The sequence below is a fragment of the Cavia porcellus genome, unplaced genomic scaffold (assembly GCF_034190915.1).
Source record: "Cavia porcellus strain 051 isolate PalLab524CR breed Dunkin Hartley unplaced genomic scaffold, mCavPor4.1 scaffold_32, whole genome shotgun sequence".
Taxonomy (NCBI): Eukaryota; Metazoa; Chordata; class Mammalia; order Rodentia; family Caviidae; genus Cavia; species Cavia porcellus.
In genome coordinates, this window is record NW_026947515.1 from 35,701,021 (window position 1) to 35,718,455 (window position 17,435).

At 39.4% G+C, this 17,435-nt stretch overlaps 1 protein-coding gene across 2 annotated transcripts in view; it reads right to left on the reverse strand.

Annotated features, from left to right (window-relative positions):
* Nucleotides 1–17,167, reverse strand: part of Rabep1 (rabaptin, RAB GTPase binding effector protein 1) — a 140,667-nt gene extending 123,500 nt beyond the window's left edge. The window contains exon 1 of one of the 2 annotated variants that reach the window (XM_063242162.1): nucleotides 16,933–17,167. In XM_063242162.1, coding sequence (XP_063098232.1) covers nucleotides 16,933–16,966 — 34 coding nt within the window. In that variant the 5' untranslated portion in view covers nucleotides 16,967–17,167. The remainder of the gene's footprint in view (nucleotides 1–16,932) is intronic. The other variant, XM_063242161.1, reaches the window with a different exon arrangement.
* Between the last annotated feature and the right edge of the window lie 268 nt (nucleotides 17,168–17,435).

The window sequence follows — 17,435 nt, forward strand, 5'->3', positions numbered from 1 at the left end:
AAATGGACATGGGATTTGTTTCAATTTTTCCCATTTTTTAATGACATGAGAATTTACTCAACTACTGCTCGCTTGGACAGCGCATATACTAAAACTGGAACGATATAGAGTAAGTTTAGCATAAGGATGACATGCAAATTTGTGAAGCATTCTTTAAAGGGTGCTGGAAAAATTGGCTTTCCACATGCGAAAGACTGAAACTAGACCCATGTCTATCACTATGCACTGAACCAAAGTCACAATGGATCAAAGATCTAAATATTAAAATAGAAACACTAAATCTATTGCAAGACAAGGTAGACAGACATATTGAAGACATAGATGGGGTAAGGCAAAAAGTTCATGAACAAAACACAAACCACATGAAAAGAACTTCAAAGAATCAAAACTATGATCTTATTAAAGTTTTTGCACTTCAAAAGAAATCACTAACAGAGTGAAAAGAAAACCCACAGAATAAGAAAGCATTTTAGCCAACTCTCCCTCAGACAAAGGGCTTAGGTCTAAAACATAGAAAGAACTGAAAAACATCAGGCCTCCAAATTAAAAGACCCAATCCAAAAATGGGCATCGGAGATAAACGCACACTTTCAGATGAAGAAATACAAATGCCAAATATATAAAGAAATGTTCAACATCACTGGTCATTCAAGAAATGCAAATTAAACAGCCCTGAGAGGGCTGGGGATTTAGCTCAGCAGCATAAGCGCCTGCCTTGCAAGCATGCGGCCATGAGTTCAATCCCCAGTACTGACAAAAAAAAAAATTAAAAAATAAAACAGCACTGAGATCCCATCTCACTACAGAAAGAATGGCTGCCATCACGAAGTCAAGCAATAACAAATGTTGGTGGGGCTGTGGGGAAAAAGGAAGCCCTCTCCACTGTTGGTGAGAGTGTAAACTGGTACAACTACTGTGGAAATCAGTACGGAGAGTCCTCAGAAAACGAGGACTGGAAGTCCCATTCAATCCAGCTGTTCCTCTTCTGGGTATTTTCCCAGAAGAATTGAAAACATCATGCTACAGCAATATATGTGCACCCATGTCCATAGCAGCACAATTTGTAATACCTAAGTCTTGGAAACAACCCAAATGCCCACCAACCACGGAATGGATAAAAAAGATGTGGTGTTTTATACAATGGAATGTTACTTAGCTGTAAAGAAGGATAATCTTGAGGCTTTTACAGATAAATGGAGGCAACTTGAGACCATACTCGTAAGTAAAATAAATCAAACTCACATTTGTAAATATCATATTGTTTCCCTAGTGTAAAAAAAAAAACCTGAAATTGTAATAAGATCCAAAATGTACAACAAGCACTGTGATAATGAAAGAAAAAGTGCTCAAAAGGTAAGAAAAACTGGGATAAGGGAAAGGAGAGGAGGAAGAAGGGAGATTCCGTGTATCTATGTACACATACGTGTGTGCAAGTACGCATGTATATACAAGGCAGATTACTATACAGCTCATTGCTGCAGGTTCATCAGTAAGAACAGACTGTGCTTCCACTGTTTGTTGGATCACTTTTTGTGCCTAAATCGTGTAACCTGAACAACTACTTCTAAGACAACAATATGCAATATATTAGTGTTAATGTTCTATTTCTTGAATTTCTGTATCATTTCTACACTTTTTTATGTTTTGCTTTTTAAACAAAATAAATAAAAGAATTTACTCAACCAGGGCTGAGGATACAGTTCAGTGGCACAGTACCTGTCTAGCAAGTGCAAGCTCCTGAGTTTGATTCCTGTTACAAAAAAAAAAGGGAATTTACTCAATAAAACTGACCTGAGAGATCAGAGGTGAAATGAAAATAATCATGGGAAGCTAGATTCTAGACCAGCTACTATATTTTCACTTCCTCAATTATGAAATTGGAGTACCACTGATAAAGAACTGAATAGAGGGCTGGGACTTAGCTCAGCAGTGTAAGCGCCTGCCTGGCAGGCACAACAAGGTCATGAGTTCAATCCCTGGTACCAAAAAAAAAAAAAAAAAAAAAAAAAAAACTGAGTTAGGTAACTTAATCCATTTAAAATATTAACCTACTTTAATTGTAAAGACATCTGAGAATATACATTCTTAGACCAGCCTGGTGGCACACACCCATAATCCCAGCTAATCGGAAGGATTACAAATCTGAGGCCACCCATTCTTATTTGTTTGTTTTCTATTGATCCTACTACCTCAGCCTCCAGAGCTGGGAGTACAGGCATGTGCCACCAAACTCAATTTACCTCCCCTTTTTGTGTTTGGTTTTTAACTGTGCACATTCTTTAGCTCAGTAATTACATTTATGGAATTTGCCTCAAAGAAACTCAACAAGTGTGCTATTCAGGTTTACTGCAATGATACAAATATCCATCAATAAATAGGTTTTTTAAATTATACTGTCTCTCTCTTTAAAAAAGTGAATATTTATTTCAAAAATAATGACAGTGGCATGTGCCTCCGATTCCAGCACTCAGGAAGCTGGAGTGGGAGGATCACTTGAGCCAGGAACAAGATCAGCATGGGCGACACAGCAAGAAACTGTCTCAAAGGAGAAAGGGAGAGTGGGAGGGAGGAAATAATCTATGAAAAACAAGGTTAGAAAAGGAAGCTGAGCTGCACATGGTGGCACACACCTGTCCCTCAGCACTCAGGAGGCTGAGGCAAAGAGGACCTCTGTGAGTTCCAGGGCAGCCTGGGCCACAACGTGAACTCAAGACCAGCATGAACTGCACAGTGAAGCCCTGTCTCAAAAACACAAAAAGAAAAAGAAGCTGAAGAGCATCATATGTAGCATGATTCTATTTTTAAGGTCACCAGAATGTGGATTTCATTTTGAAATGAAAAAATACACACCAAGTCATTAGTATCTTTCTCTGAGGGAAAAGTCCATTAACTTATATGTGGGTTTTCGTTCATACTATACATGGACAAACTGTTTTCCCAATACTATTTTGATACCAAAAATACTTAAAAAATTTAAAGTATGCATAGTATGAAAGAACATACAATTACATCAATGGAATAGAGAGCCCAGAAATACAGTAAATCGACACAAATATTGTCAACTGCCTTTGGCAAAAAACAAAGGCAAATATAATGGAGGAAAAACACACTTCAACAATTAGGGTTCAAGAATGACTGCACACCTCCAGGCAAAGGTTGAACCTAGACACAGACACCCTTCACAAAAATAAGCTCAAAATAGGTCACATGCCTAAATGTTTCATGGGTGCCAGTTACGGGGGGCACACGCCTCAAACCCAGCACTTGGGCAGAGGGCAGGCAGTTCAGCGCCACCCTGGACCCATACTGAGTTCAAGGTCAGTCTCAACTGAACTGTGAGACCCTGCCTCATAAACAAAACACAAAACAAAAAAAAAAGCAACTCATTTTTAAAAATGCTTCATGGTAACTTTGTTTTTTAGTTGTTTTGCTTCACGGTGTTGGGGACTGAACCCAGGGCTTTCCCCTGGCCCTTTTTATGTTTTTTTTTACTTCAAGACAGGATTACTCTAAGTGACTAAAATGCCTACGCTGGGCTTGAACTTGCTGTACTCCCACTTCAGCCTCCTACAGTTCTAGGATTACAGGCATTTGCTACCACATCCTGCAATAACTTCTCAGATACAACACCAAAGACATACTCTATTTTTAAAAATTGATAAATGAGACTTCATTAAAATTTGGAACTTCTGCTACACCACAGACACTGTCAAGAATGAGAAAATAAGCAACAGATACTCAAAGTTACTTGCAAAGGATATATCTGAGAACACACTGTTACGTAGCATATACAAAGAACATTTAAAATTCAACAATAGGAAAAACACCCCAGTGAAAAAATAGGCAAAAGATCTTAATAGAAACCTTACCAAAGAAGATTTACAAACAGCACGTACACACATGAAAAGAAGATTAATGTATGTCACTAGGGAACCATTACTTTTATTGGGAATATGATACAGCAGATTAAAACAAATTGAGGGAAAGTTAGCCTACATTAAAGAAAGTAAAGAGTCCTGATCAAAGAGAATGTTTTTACTATTCTTTGTACAAGTCACCTAGATTCTATGTTTGGAGTACTGTCACCAGTTTTTGGTCCACAATTCTAAGAAGAGCACCAAGAAACTACATGATTAGCTTAGCTCAGGAGGCCACACAAAATAGTGAAGGTAATACACCTCATAAGGAAGAAATGCCAACATGGAAGAAATCTCCTTAATCTTTGAAAATCTTGTATGTAGAAAACAAGGCCAGAAGAGAAGGCTGATTTGTTCAAATGAGCAGAATCAAGGCATTGAAGAGTAATTTGGCCCCAAGAAAATGTAAGAGTCCCAATACAGCTACCACAAAAAGTGAAAATGTTCTGAAGAGACTAGATTGCCATCTGCAAGAGTAAATGCAGAATAATAAATGCAGAGACGGATCTAAACTGACAATGCCCATTCATCACTTTCTACAGTGCCCACTAAATTCACAGTAAAATAAAAGAAAGCAGTAGTTTCTGTAAGATCCTGTTCTTGGGTAGCTAAGACAACTGAGAAAGTAAGACCTTGATGAGGCAGAGTGGCAATTTACAGACAATAAATGTAGTAGAAGTTTACATAAAGTAGGTTATCAACTAGGGATTAAATGGCAAGAAAAAAATTGTTTTAATTTTTGATAACCTTAATCAAAGGAATGAGAAACCTCATCATGGTTGCTCTTGCAATCTAAAGTTCCAACAATACAAACCTGACCATGTCCTGCACTTTTATTATTCTACCAGCCGTGTCACCCCAGCTTTCATGAGAGAATTAAGTCTGAATCTCTAGGGCATTCAATGTATGTCATGAATTAACACCTCTCCTGCACTTCTAGCATGCTAATGGTATATCATCCTGAGGACAACTGGGAAAATAACCAAATAGTTTTCTACATTCCTTGGTCAGGATAATCTTTTTTTGTCTTTTTTTTAATCGGTACCGGGGATTGAACTCACGACCGCCTGCTTGCAAGGCAGGTGCTTATGCAGCTGAGCTAAACCCCCAGCCCCCGGCCAAGATAATCTTGCAGTAACAATCTGGTCTGTCTTCTTTATAAAAGACACTCAAATCATGTATTTGAATAAAGGAGTGAAAGCTACATATAACTTATCAGTTTCTCTTCTACTCCAGAGTTTTCTTCCTCATGCATCAAAGCTTTCCTTTCACCTTTCAGTTTTTGAGGAAGAGGTCCTGACACCCACGTTCATAATCTCTCCCAACACCCCTAAAACCTAAGCCCCCACGGACCACATTCTTTTTAAACATCTTCCGACTTTCCCTTTCCACTGGTAGTTCCTCCAGCATCTATGATTATTTAAATCTCTTTTCTTAAACATACACACCCCTTGTCATAACTGTAATACTGCTCCCTCATGTGACTGTCCCACATGTACATTTATCACCATAACTTTAAACAGTCCCAGCATGCTGCCTGTTTTCTCCTCATTGAAACTCTTCTCTTAAAAGAGGTCTTGAAGATCATTTAATTGCTGATTTCAATAACCACTCTGTCTTCATCTGACTCCTCTGCAGCACTTACTACTGGTGACCACCTCCCTCTTTCAAACTTTTTCTAATACTAATTTACTTAATTTTCCAATTGCATAAGGTTCACTGGCTCCCTTAACCAACCAATTAGTTTTATCTGTGGTCTTTCACCACCAAGTCTCCTCTAGAACACAGCAACAGTTTAACCCTGATCCTTAACCATCTGCTTGCTGGCCAATCTACCTTCTATAATAATTTCCAGAACAATCTTCCTTTAACAGTGTTACTCAACCAAAACACACAGGCCTGACTATATCATCTTAAAAAATCCCAACTGCTTGAGTGGGTGGCTACAAGGTTTCTCACCATTCGGGATCAACCCTGAAAACAAACCTGTCTCTCACTCTCCAGCAGATTATTCACCACCAGATTAGTCACACATTTCACCTAACATACTCCATTCCTACTTTGCAAAGAGCTTCGTACTCCCTTAACAGTTTTCTCCAAGGAACTATATTCACCTGTCAAAAAAATCCTTATTTCTTAAAACATGAAATTGTATATATTTATCATGTACAGTATGATGTTGTAAGTGCATATTTTTATAGACACACATAAACTGAGAAACAATCAACAAACGTATCCATGGTGACACTGCCTGTAATCCCAGCAATTAGAAGGCTGAGGCAGGTGGATTGCCATGAGTTTGAGGCCAGCCTGGGGTACACAGTGAATTCAAGGCCAGCCTGGGCTATAAAGTGAAATCCTGCCTCAAAAAAAATAAAAATAAAAAGTACCACCTCACAGTTACCATTTTGATGCAAAGATTCTCAACACTATCTCTTGGAATTTTTCAGGAATACAACTATAGTCATCATGCCATAAAATAGGTCTCTTGAAATTAAAGCCCTTGAGTTCTCCTCTCAGTAATCCCAGTCTGTGGTTAACAATCCTACTCTCTCTTTTCTAAAGTCAACTTTTTAGATTGCACATGAGTAGGATCACATAGTATTTTGGCTTAATCCACTTAACATACTGCCCTCCAGGTTCATCTATACTGCTGCAAGTAAGGGGACTTCTTTTTAAGGCTCAACAGTATTCCACTGTATGTACATATATCTCCTCAATCCATTCCTTCATCAATGAACAATCAGATTGATTCCGTATCTTGGCTACTGTGAATAGTGATCCAATAAACAAGGGACGCAGACATGTCTTCAACATGCTGATTTCATTTCCTTTGGATAGATAGTGGGACTGATGAGTCATATAGTACTTTTTCAATTTTCTGAGGAATTCCATATTATAGTGCATAATGGCTGTACTAACATACACTCCCACCAACAGTGCACAAAGATTTCCTTTTCCACACCATGACTCAGAATTTTTTGTCTTTTTGATAACTTATCATTCTAACTGGAGTGAAATATTAGTTCATTGTGGTTTTAATTTCCATTTCCCTGATGATTAATGATGCTACATTTTTGCATATATATATATATATATATATATATATATATATATTTGTATGTCTTGAGAAATGTCTAAATATTTTGCCCATTTTTAAAAAGTTTTCTCTTTTGCTGAGTTCCTTATACATTTTGATTATTAACTCCTTATCAAAATGTATCACATCCTGATGTTTTCCCATTCTGTAGAATGTCTCTTCACTCTGTTGATTGTTCCTTATGCGTGGCAAAACCTTTTTAGTCTGATGTAATCTCATTTGTCTCCTTTTGCTTTTGTTGTCTATGTTTTTGAGGTCATATTCAAAAACAAAATCACTGCACAGATCAATGTGGAAACTTTCCCCATCCTTTTACAAAATAATTTCATAGTTCTAAGCTTTACATTTAAGTAAGTCCACTTTGACTTCTGCAGATGGTAAGAATCAAACAAGGATCTAATTTCATGTAGATATCCAAATCTCTCAACAGTGTTTACTGGAGATACTGTTCATTCTTCACTGTGTGTTCTTTGCACTTTTCTTGAAAATCAGGTATAAATACACAGATTTTTTTTTTTCTGGACTCCTTATTCTGCTATGGCTCTATATATCTATCTTTATGTCTGTCTTTATCCCACTAGCATGCTGTTTTGGTTACCATAGCCTTTAGTATTTATTAGTACACATTTGCAGCACAAGATTATACTTATCATGAAGAGTATATAGCACGTTTTGTTATTTCTCCTTCCCTTCCTCTCCCTCTCACCTCCCTGCATCTCTTGATCTCATTTAAGATTTCCCTATTTCCTATTATCTTTTACTTTGCTCTTTATTAATAATTTCGGTTTCTCATAGAGAAACCATGTGATACTGAAGCCCATATATCTGATATACTTCACTTAAGATTGTGGTCTCAAAGTGCATCAATTTTCCAATAAGTGACTCAAATTTACCTTTCTTTATGACAGAAGTAGTCTATTGTGTATAAATAGCATTAACACACTAATATTAAACCAAAAAATCAACTAAACCAAAGGGGAAACACAGGGTCAAAACTTTGCTACATATATTGTAACTTTTCTGAATCCCGGTTGGCACAATCTCCACCCAGGTGTTTGGAATGGCCCAGCATCACTTTTAAATTGGGGCTGAGGATAACTGACGGAACACAACCACCAGAGCTGTTCCATGGCCAGAATCCAACTCCCCTGTGCAACTCATCAAGCTCTTCACTGAGACCCCAAGTAACGAGTTCTACTGTCCTGGGAAGGCCTACAGCAAACCATTCATAAGGCAGCCACGGTTTGGTTCACTCACCTGAAAACCTTTTTCTTGCAATGCTTGCTCTCCTAGCAGCTACAATATGCATTCCTGTGGTCCAGGGAGAATGCTGGGTCTACATACCTAATCCACCCTTGCTTAGACTCCTTACGTGAATAGACAGGCCCCCAGAGATTTTCCACTCTACTGACAGCAATAATTCTATACATCCTATTCATCCCAGCCCACAGATTCTAATGTATTTACAAGAACAGGCTAACATGACCTCTCATTTTGTATACTTTATGTGTAGCCCATCTAGAGCAAGACTCCAGTCCTTGCATGACAGCTGTGGATCAGACTTTAAAAGCACAACTGTCTAAAGGACAACTGTCCTTACTAACCTTAAGTTCTATTACCTCAGATGGGAACCTTGTAAGAGATTTTAAACCTAACATTCCTATCTGTGTTCCAGAAGCTCATGCCCCTCATTTTGAGGAAGGTGATGTGAGCCCTTGGCAGTCCTGCAGGGACCTGTACCACTGATGGGCCATATGTAAATTTAATTATTCCTTTGAAGAACAGTCCCCCAGAGGATTCCTTATGGGAAAAGATTGAGATTGGCATAAAATTTCCTTTTTAGGCTCTCCCAACTATACTAAGACTTCAGAGGCCTTGTACAATGTTACATGGTCAGGTAGAGGCCTCAATCCTCCCATCCCCAGACTCATCATCAATGACAACTGTGCCTAGCTTCAAAGATTATGTATGAGCACCTCAGCCAGCCCTACAACATACCTTATGGAAACTAGGCCTACCTTTTCACATTGGACAGCTGAAAACTGGTTATCTGCAGCCAACAAATGGAGAAAAGTCCAAGTAGTATTATGTGGTCATGGATATATAAAGGTAAACCTGAGTGGCTATGATCCTCATGTACTGTTGATAGGAAAGATAGAGGGGCAACAAAATATGTCCTCACATACCAACTGTTATTTAACCCATTGTAAATATCTTTCTAATGGCTCTGCAGTAGTGATCATGAGCTGGGTACCTGGAGTTTGGCTTCTGGTTTGATCTATCGGATCCATTGTATCATTCACCTACTTCCCCCTTGGTAGAGATCTTAATTAAAAGATTTAGAAATCAAGACCAAGAGGATGATTGGATTAATTATAGCAGGAATAACCTCCCTAGTACTTTTAATAGCCAGCACAGCTATCGGCTCCATGACATTAACTCATTCAGTACAAAGTATTCACTTTGTAGACAACTGAACAAGAACTACTGGAAAATTCAGCAAAAAAAACTGATACCAAGTTGCAAACTCAAGTAAGCATTCTACCATGTCTTTCTTTCTTTCTTTCTTTCTTTTTTCCAGTACCCAGTACTGAATCACAACCTTGTGCTTGCCAGGCAGGCACTTATGTTGCTGAGCTAAATCCCTGGCCCCTCAAATAAGCATTCTAAAACTTCCATCCTCAGGATGGGAGATCAAATTGTTTGCAATTGCAACAAGGTTTAAAGTGTCACCATAATACGACTCCCTTTTATACCACCCCATTACCAACAAAGCCTGAATCCTTGGGGAATAATCAAAAACATACACAAGGAACAATCCACCAAAATATTAGTATGGATAACAGACAGCTATAGTTGATACTCAAATGAAGGATTGGGATAAGTTTGCTGATGCTTTAAAACAAATCCATTTGCATATCTCAAGGCTTACTTTTGGTTTGATATAGGAATTAGTGTACTCATCCCTTTGTTTATAATTCTTCTGATTAAAGTGTATCATAGAGGATTCACAATCTGGAGACAACTAGATGTCAGGCAGCCACGGATGACCCTGACCCCGCTTCTTCAAAACAAAGAGGGGGAATTATGGAAGACCACATGGACAACTGTCCTTAAACGAAGACCAATTATCTCTATTTTTGCTAAACCTGGCCCTGTCTCCATGTACTGATATGCACAGAGTTGGCTTAGGCCATTTCCTTCAATTGGCTTTAAGCAATGTAAATAGGGCTGGCTGAGGTGCTCATACATAATCTTTGAAGCTAGGCACAGTTGCTGTTTCTGTGACCCAGGACTCCCAAAACATGGCTGAGATGAGTGGGATCAAGAGCCATGATTCCAGGGCTATCTACTGGGATGAACCTCAAAATAAGAGGCTATGACTTCCCAGGGCAGAAAAGTTTCATATCAGAACTGAAGCACATCCCCAAGACATAAGCTACTACCTCAACTGTTACACAGATTAGTCTGTCAGCATATCCTTCTTTCTGCATATTGGAAAGATACTTTTTGGTCTCCTACACAGCCCAGCTCTCAGTACTAATATATTTGATGCCATTCTCAGTCACTCATCCTCAAACCACTTCCTTCTTCACGAATTAATAAAATCCAGGTTGGGCCGTGGGTCAAGGCCTTTGTTCTGAACCTTCATCCTGGTCAGACTTCATAAATATATCTTTGTGTCTTTATTCTCATGGTGGGTTACTACTACTAGTGGTAGACTAGAACTAACTTATTGGAATTCCAGTAACTTTCCAGAGGCCGGGGGTTTTGCTCAGCTGTGTAACTGCCTGCTTGGCAAATGTGAGGTCGAGAGTTCGATTCCTGACACCAAAAAAAAAAAAAAAAAAAAAAAAGGTTCCATGGAATTACAAATATAAACTTTCCAGATCATCACAAGGACCACAAGGACAAGAAAGGGCTCTCTGTACATTCTTCTACTGATCCACAAAAAAGCTGTTCCCACATTCAGCTATCATGAACTATCATCAGCTGCCATAAACATGGGTATGCAACATGGACATTTTAACAGTATTAATTCTTCCACTCTATTAACAGAATATCTTTTCATTTATCTGCCTCCTTTCTTTCATCAATGCTTTATAATTTTTAGTATCAATATCTTCCACCTCCTTAAATTTACTCCTAAATTGTTTTCTACAGCTACTTTCAGATAATCAGTTGTTAATATATAGAAATGCTACTGCATTTCATATATTGACTTTGTGCCCTCCAACTTTACTAGATGCATTAATTTGTTCAAATGTTTTATTTCATACAGTCTCTACAATTTCCTAAATATAAGAATAATGTCACCAGGCATGATGGCATACATATGTAATTCTGGCACTCTGTAGACTGAGGCAGGAGCATTGCAAGTTTGAAGCACTCTGGGCAATTTAACATCTCAGCAAGACTCTCTCAAAATTTAAAAAAAAAAATTTAAAAGAGCTGTGAATATAGCTCAGTGCAAGGTCCTGGATTCAATACCCAATACAAGAAAAAATTTGCAAATCATGACAGTTTAACTTTTTTCTTTCCAGTTTAGATACTCTCTCTTCCTGTTGCCTATTTGCTCTAAGCAGTGCTTTCAGTACTATGCTGAATATAAGCGAGAAAAGTGAAAAAAAAAACTTTCAACTTTTCCCCATTCAGTGCATTAGCTGGTTTATACTGTGTTGATATATATTCCTTGTATAGCTAATCTGTTGAGCATTTTTATCATGAATGGATACTGAATTTTGTCAAAATGTTTTTCTGTATCTACTAAAATGATATGATTTTTGTCCTTGATTCTGTCGATATGATCACTTACTGATTTGCATATGTAGAACCATTTTTGAACCCTGGGATGAATTTATCATGGTGAATGACCATTTTAAATGTGGTATTAAATATGATTTGCTAATATTCTGTTGGGGATGTTTACATCTATCTGTGTAGGTTAACGTTCTATGCTTCGTTTTGCTGTTCTTTGTATCCTTGCTGGTTTAGATATCAGGGTAATGCTGACATTGTAGAATGTTTAGAAGGATTCTTCCATCAATTTTTTTTAAGAGCTTAAGAAAACTAGTGTTAATCCTTTGGTAGAATTCAGCAGTGAAGCCATCAGATTAGGAATTTTTATGGGAGACTTTATTACTGACTCAAATCTTATGGGACAGGTTTTCTATTTCCTCATGATTGAATCTTGACAAGTTGCACATGTTCAGGACTTTATCCATTTCTCTTCTATCTGCTGAAAATTCTATGCAACTCTCAAGTCTCTATTCAGGTACCACTTTCTCCAATATAAAATAAGATGCAATGGGGATGAAATGGAGAGAGGGCTACGTGTCACCTAACTTTGTGAGGGACATTTCTCAGCTGGGTTACCAGAATATTCCGAATGGGAAGCACTTTCACATTATTATAAATGTATCTTTTCATTTGACTTTCAACAAATACCTACTGTTTGCACTTATTCTATGACAGCATTATGCCAGAGGTATCATTATTAGTAAAAAACGCCCTTTCTCCAAGGTGTTTGTATTCATTAAGAGATGCACATTTCAGGTAATCCATTTGGGATCCCTCCTGTCTTTCAGTAACTATTTCTGTTCCCATTTCCCCATTCCTCAAATTTTCCTATTCTTTAAAAAAAGAAAGAAAAAGATGAACATTTCACTTTGCTACAATAGTTCCCATAAATGGGTCAAATACCTCAATTACAGGCACAACAGCATTAGATACCTCTCACAATTACGTGGGTTCAAAACCTTTGCAATTATTTTCACTCCTCTCTTTCTCATCCATATCCAGTACATCAGCAAACTCTACTGGCCACTCTCCTAAACACGCTCCTTCAAGGTATTTCCAAAAATTGATCCCTTTGCCTATAAAACTCTTCCTCCAGATACCCTCATTGCTTACCTCAAAGATTTGCACAAATGTCATTTTCTAAGGCTACCCTGCTCACCTTATTTAAAATTAGTCCCGCCCCTTCCCTTTATCTTGTTCCACTTTTTCTTTTCTCTTTGTCACTTACAGAGATTAACAAGCCATATCACATGCTAGTTTCTTATTATCTTTTTTCTCCCACATAAAGGCAGATTTGTTCTCTTTTTGCAAACTGACACATTCTACCTACCTAGAATTGTGCCTTGCAAGTAGAATACACTGGTGCTAGCAAAATAAATAACTATTCATATACTTGTCAGTGGAGTCATCTAATTTTTTTTTTTACAGTTTTTTTTTCTTTTTCTCTTTTTATCGGTACCGGAGATCGAACTCAAGACCGCCTGCTTGCAAGGCAGGTGCTTATGCCACTGAGCTAAATCCCCAGCCCCTGGAGTCATCTAATTAATGAATAGTTCATTACCTAGGAACTGGGACTGGGTCTCTGTATCTCCCACAGCTTACCAGGGCACTTGGCATAGTCTAGGCACCCAAGTGTTTGGTAAATGAGGACTATCACTTTCTTTAATCTATCAGAAGACACAAAACAACTGACAACATGCAGAAATTATAGGATTATAGAACATATCCACTCTTTTATATACTGTTACCAAGTACATAAACTGGTATAATTTTTGAGGTAAGCTAGCAATAGCCATAAAATTTAAATCATCAGAATTCATCCTTTAATTCACTAGTATTACAGAAGTAAAAGCAAAAGTGCTTGAAAAATATGCACAAGGACACTGATTATAGTACTGCTTGTAAAATGAAAAAAGTGAAAGCAATCTACTTGAAAGGCAAATAAATCATGTATGATACCTGCATGTGGTAGAATAGTCTGTAACAAGAATGTAGCAGTCTTGCAATATGGACATGGACAGCGGGCCACAGGACCTAGTAAACAGACCACACCGCCCTGACATCAGATGACCTGTGTTTGAATCTTGGCTCCCCTACTTTCCTACTTGTGTAACCCCAGGTGGTTTAACTTTTCTGTGCTTCAGTTTCATCAATGAAAAGCAGTAGTATCACTGATGTTACAAGTTCCTAAGACACTGTTTGCAATGCTTACAGCACATTACATAGGCATATAATCATTTACAAGTATGGAATTATAACTAACATTTGATAAGTTGCAGACCTATTATATAATGTATGTCTATTTCAAGGCTAAATGGTGTATCTATGTAACTACAGAAAAAAAGGAAAGAAAACAGAACTTACTTCTGGGAAATGGGAGAAAACACATTTCTACATAATCTGTTTTCTCTCACACATAAGAGCATGAAAGTTATATGTATTCATGTAATGTTTAGATACATTTGCTACACTGTGAAATGCTTAAGCTTATATATCAACTTTATCACTTCTTTATGATAAAAATATTCAAAATCATATATAAGTATATATACATAGTTTTTAAGTGGCACTAGGAATTGAACCCAGGCCTTTCACTGAGCTATATCTCCAGCCCTTTTTCATTTTTTTTTTTTTTTTGTTTTCACACGAAGTTGCTACATTGTCAGGTTAAACTCAAAGTTGCAATCTTCTGGCTCTGTCTTTCAGAGTATTGGAATTACACCTATGCACTCACTTTAAAAGAATTTTTTAATGGAGGAATTATAAAGGACAGCATGTAAATTAAAAAGTAATAAAATTACAGCAAATAATCCTGATACAATTTAGGTTAGAATAAAATAAAATGTGATCATTTCTACAGTATCTTTGAATTCTCAAAAAAAAAATCAATTGAAATTGATTTTAAATTACCATTACTTTAAATGAGTAAAATAAAATGCATCATCCAAAAGGCAAAACTTTTTCAGGAATTTACAAAACAAGGAACTACAGAGAATTTCTAAAAATGACATTTCATCCTATTGATTCACATACAAATCTAATATTTTCTTTACCATATCCTCATGAAAATCAATGGAAGAGGTGTCAAAGACAATGTCCTTCAGACAACTGCTTCTAAAATGGGATAAAAGCAACATAAACTCAAAGACTAAGCACTGTCAGATTGATGCAAAAGAACTGTGCAATCGATTTTTGGGGTTTTGTTTGTTTGTTTGTTTTTAATCAAGAGGAGCAGAAAATTCCGGTATGCTTAAAAACAAAGTGGTCAACATGAGCTCAAAGAGGAAAATTAATTACTCAATATGAAAAGCAGACACCCCATGCAAAGCACTCAAACACTCCAAATTCTCTGCCTCTCATGCACTAGCTCTGGTTTCCCATTTACATTAACTTAAAATAAGTACTGCGATCTAGGCAATCTCAATCTCATTCAATAGTCACAAGATTTGAAAAATAGGAAATAAACCTGCCCTAAGGATAGCAATAATACAACATTTCCCAAAGCTAATGTTTTCCTATCGTCTTTCAAGTGCTTAGTCACTTCTGCCTATTAACAAGGAAAACCATTCCACATCTTGAAAGAGGGAGGGAAGTTAAGATTCCAGACTCCTGTCACCTGAGCTACCCTAGACTCTTGTTTCCATGCAACTCAAGAGAAAACCGCAGCTAGGCAGACCTACCACCTCAGATCAAAACCAGAAGTTACTGAACTTTTTCTGCTGCCCCTGTCTGCAATAACATAGAGGGTTTGTGAATAGCAAAGTTTGTTTTTCCCTAACACCAACTTCAAAAGGTGAGAATTAAAATGTAGCCTAAAAACATCTCAGTTTCCTCTTTCTGACAGCCCAACAGAAATACCTCTCTTTTCTACTGTAACAGAAACAAAATGATTCTCAAAACAATTCACCATGCTGGGCATCTCCTTAAGCAACTAAAACCCCAAACTAGATGCTAGCACACTTCTCATAAGCCACAAGAGCCTTGCAATCTGATAACATTGTTTCCAGATCCCCAGAGGTAAGAACAAACAGGTTTCAAAAAAAAAAGTTATTTCAAGAGATTACCTCAACAAAGGCAAGTTTTTAAATATCTTCTCTGCCAAGGCCCTATTCCAACACTGTACTCACACTTAAAGATGCTAAGCACAAACAGACTACAGAAAGAACGAACTGAAAGAACTCCCTCAAGCAGACAGGTAGGACTTTGCCAAAGACAAAGCATATTTTTTCCAAACTTAATTCCAGGTAGCAAGTTCTGGAACAATGTGAAAGGGCTCGGACAATCTACTTAGATTATTTAGGACGGTACTCTTTCAAGAATATAAATGCGATTAAAAACACAGTCGGGCATGCACCTGTGTTCACTGCTACTAGAGAGGTTCAGAAGGGAGCATTTCTGAGGCCCCGTTGTTCGAGGCCAACCTGGGCAAGAGTGGGACCTGCATCTCGTATAAAAAAATAAAAATTAAAAAAGCCATTTACTCGATTTCAGCAGTCTCCAAACATCGTCCTCATTACTAACACTCACATTATCACTTTGTATATATGGGTGCTGCCATCTTTACTGCTAAAAAAAAACGCATGAATAATCTTGGGTGAAAATTCTCAAGCCAGGAACTGTGCCCACAGCATGTCAGTGAAAGATCTCAAGCCTCAACATTTACCATTAAGTAACTGACACTGATGCCAACTAGTTTGTCACAAAAGTGGGCGCAGAGCGCTTAAGCGTGGACTGGGGAGGTGGGGACAGCGGGTGGGGCGAGAGACCACATCACCGACGAAGCGACACGTTTTTCTTCAGCCAGCACACCACACGTCCCCAGGTTCCACCTTCCCCACGGGCAGGACCCACGTGCCGCCCCACAGCAGCTCCCGCTCCCGCGCCGCAGCCTCCCCACGCCCTTCCGAGCGGCCGCCGCGCCGGGCGCCGGCACCTCCCGCCCCCTCCCCAGGGCGGCAGCCCAGGCCGGCGCGGCGCCCGCGCGCTCCCGCCTCCGCCCCGCGGGGTCACCCCGGAGCCTGCGCGCTCTCTTCCCGCCGCCCGCCCCGCGGCCCCCCAGCTACGCCAGCTCCGGGCAGGCCGCGCCCGCCGCGCCTGCCATGGTGGGCGCCTCACCGTCAGGCTGGGGAGCCGGGCCCGGCTGCGCCATGGCCGGGCGGCCGGCCACGGGGAGCGGAGCTGGGCTGCCGCGGGCTCAGCTGGCGGAAAAGGCGTCTACCGAGTCACCGCCGCCACTGCCCAGGGAGGAACCGCTAAGGCAGGAGCCGCGGGCGCCGCCACAGCCGCGGGCAGAGACGGACCCGGGCGCCGACCTCCGCCTCCTCATCCTGACAGCGGGAAATAAGCAGTGCGCAGGCGCAGGGGAATGGGTGGCACGTGACGTTAGCCTGCGGGGAGGGGCGGGGCGAGAGGGAGGGGCGGGGCTTCCCGAGGTGGGGGCGGTGCCGAGGAGGGGAGGCTGCGGGAGGGGGAGGCTGGCTGCCTGGGCGCCGGAGGGAGCTGAGTGGAGAGGGCCTTGCCGGGCTAGGAGGGCGCAAAACATGCAGCCTCCCGGAGGATCCGTCCTCGCACAGAGGCTAAATAAATTAGTAAATACACTGGGACGCAATAGGAAACCG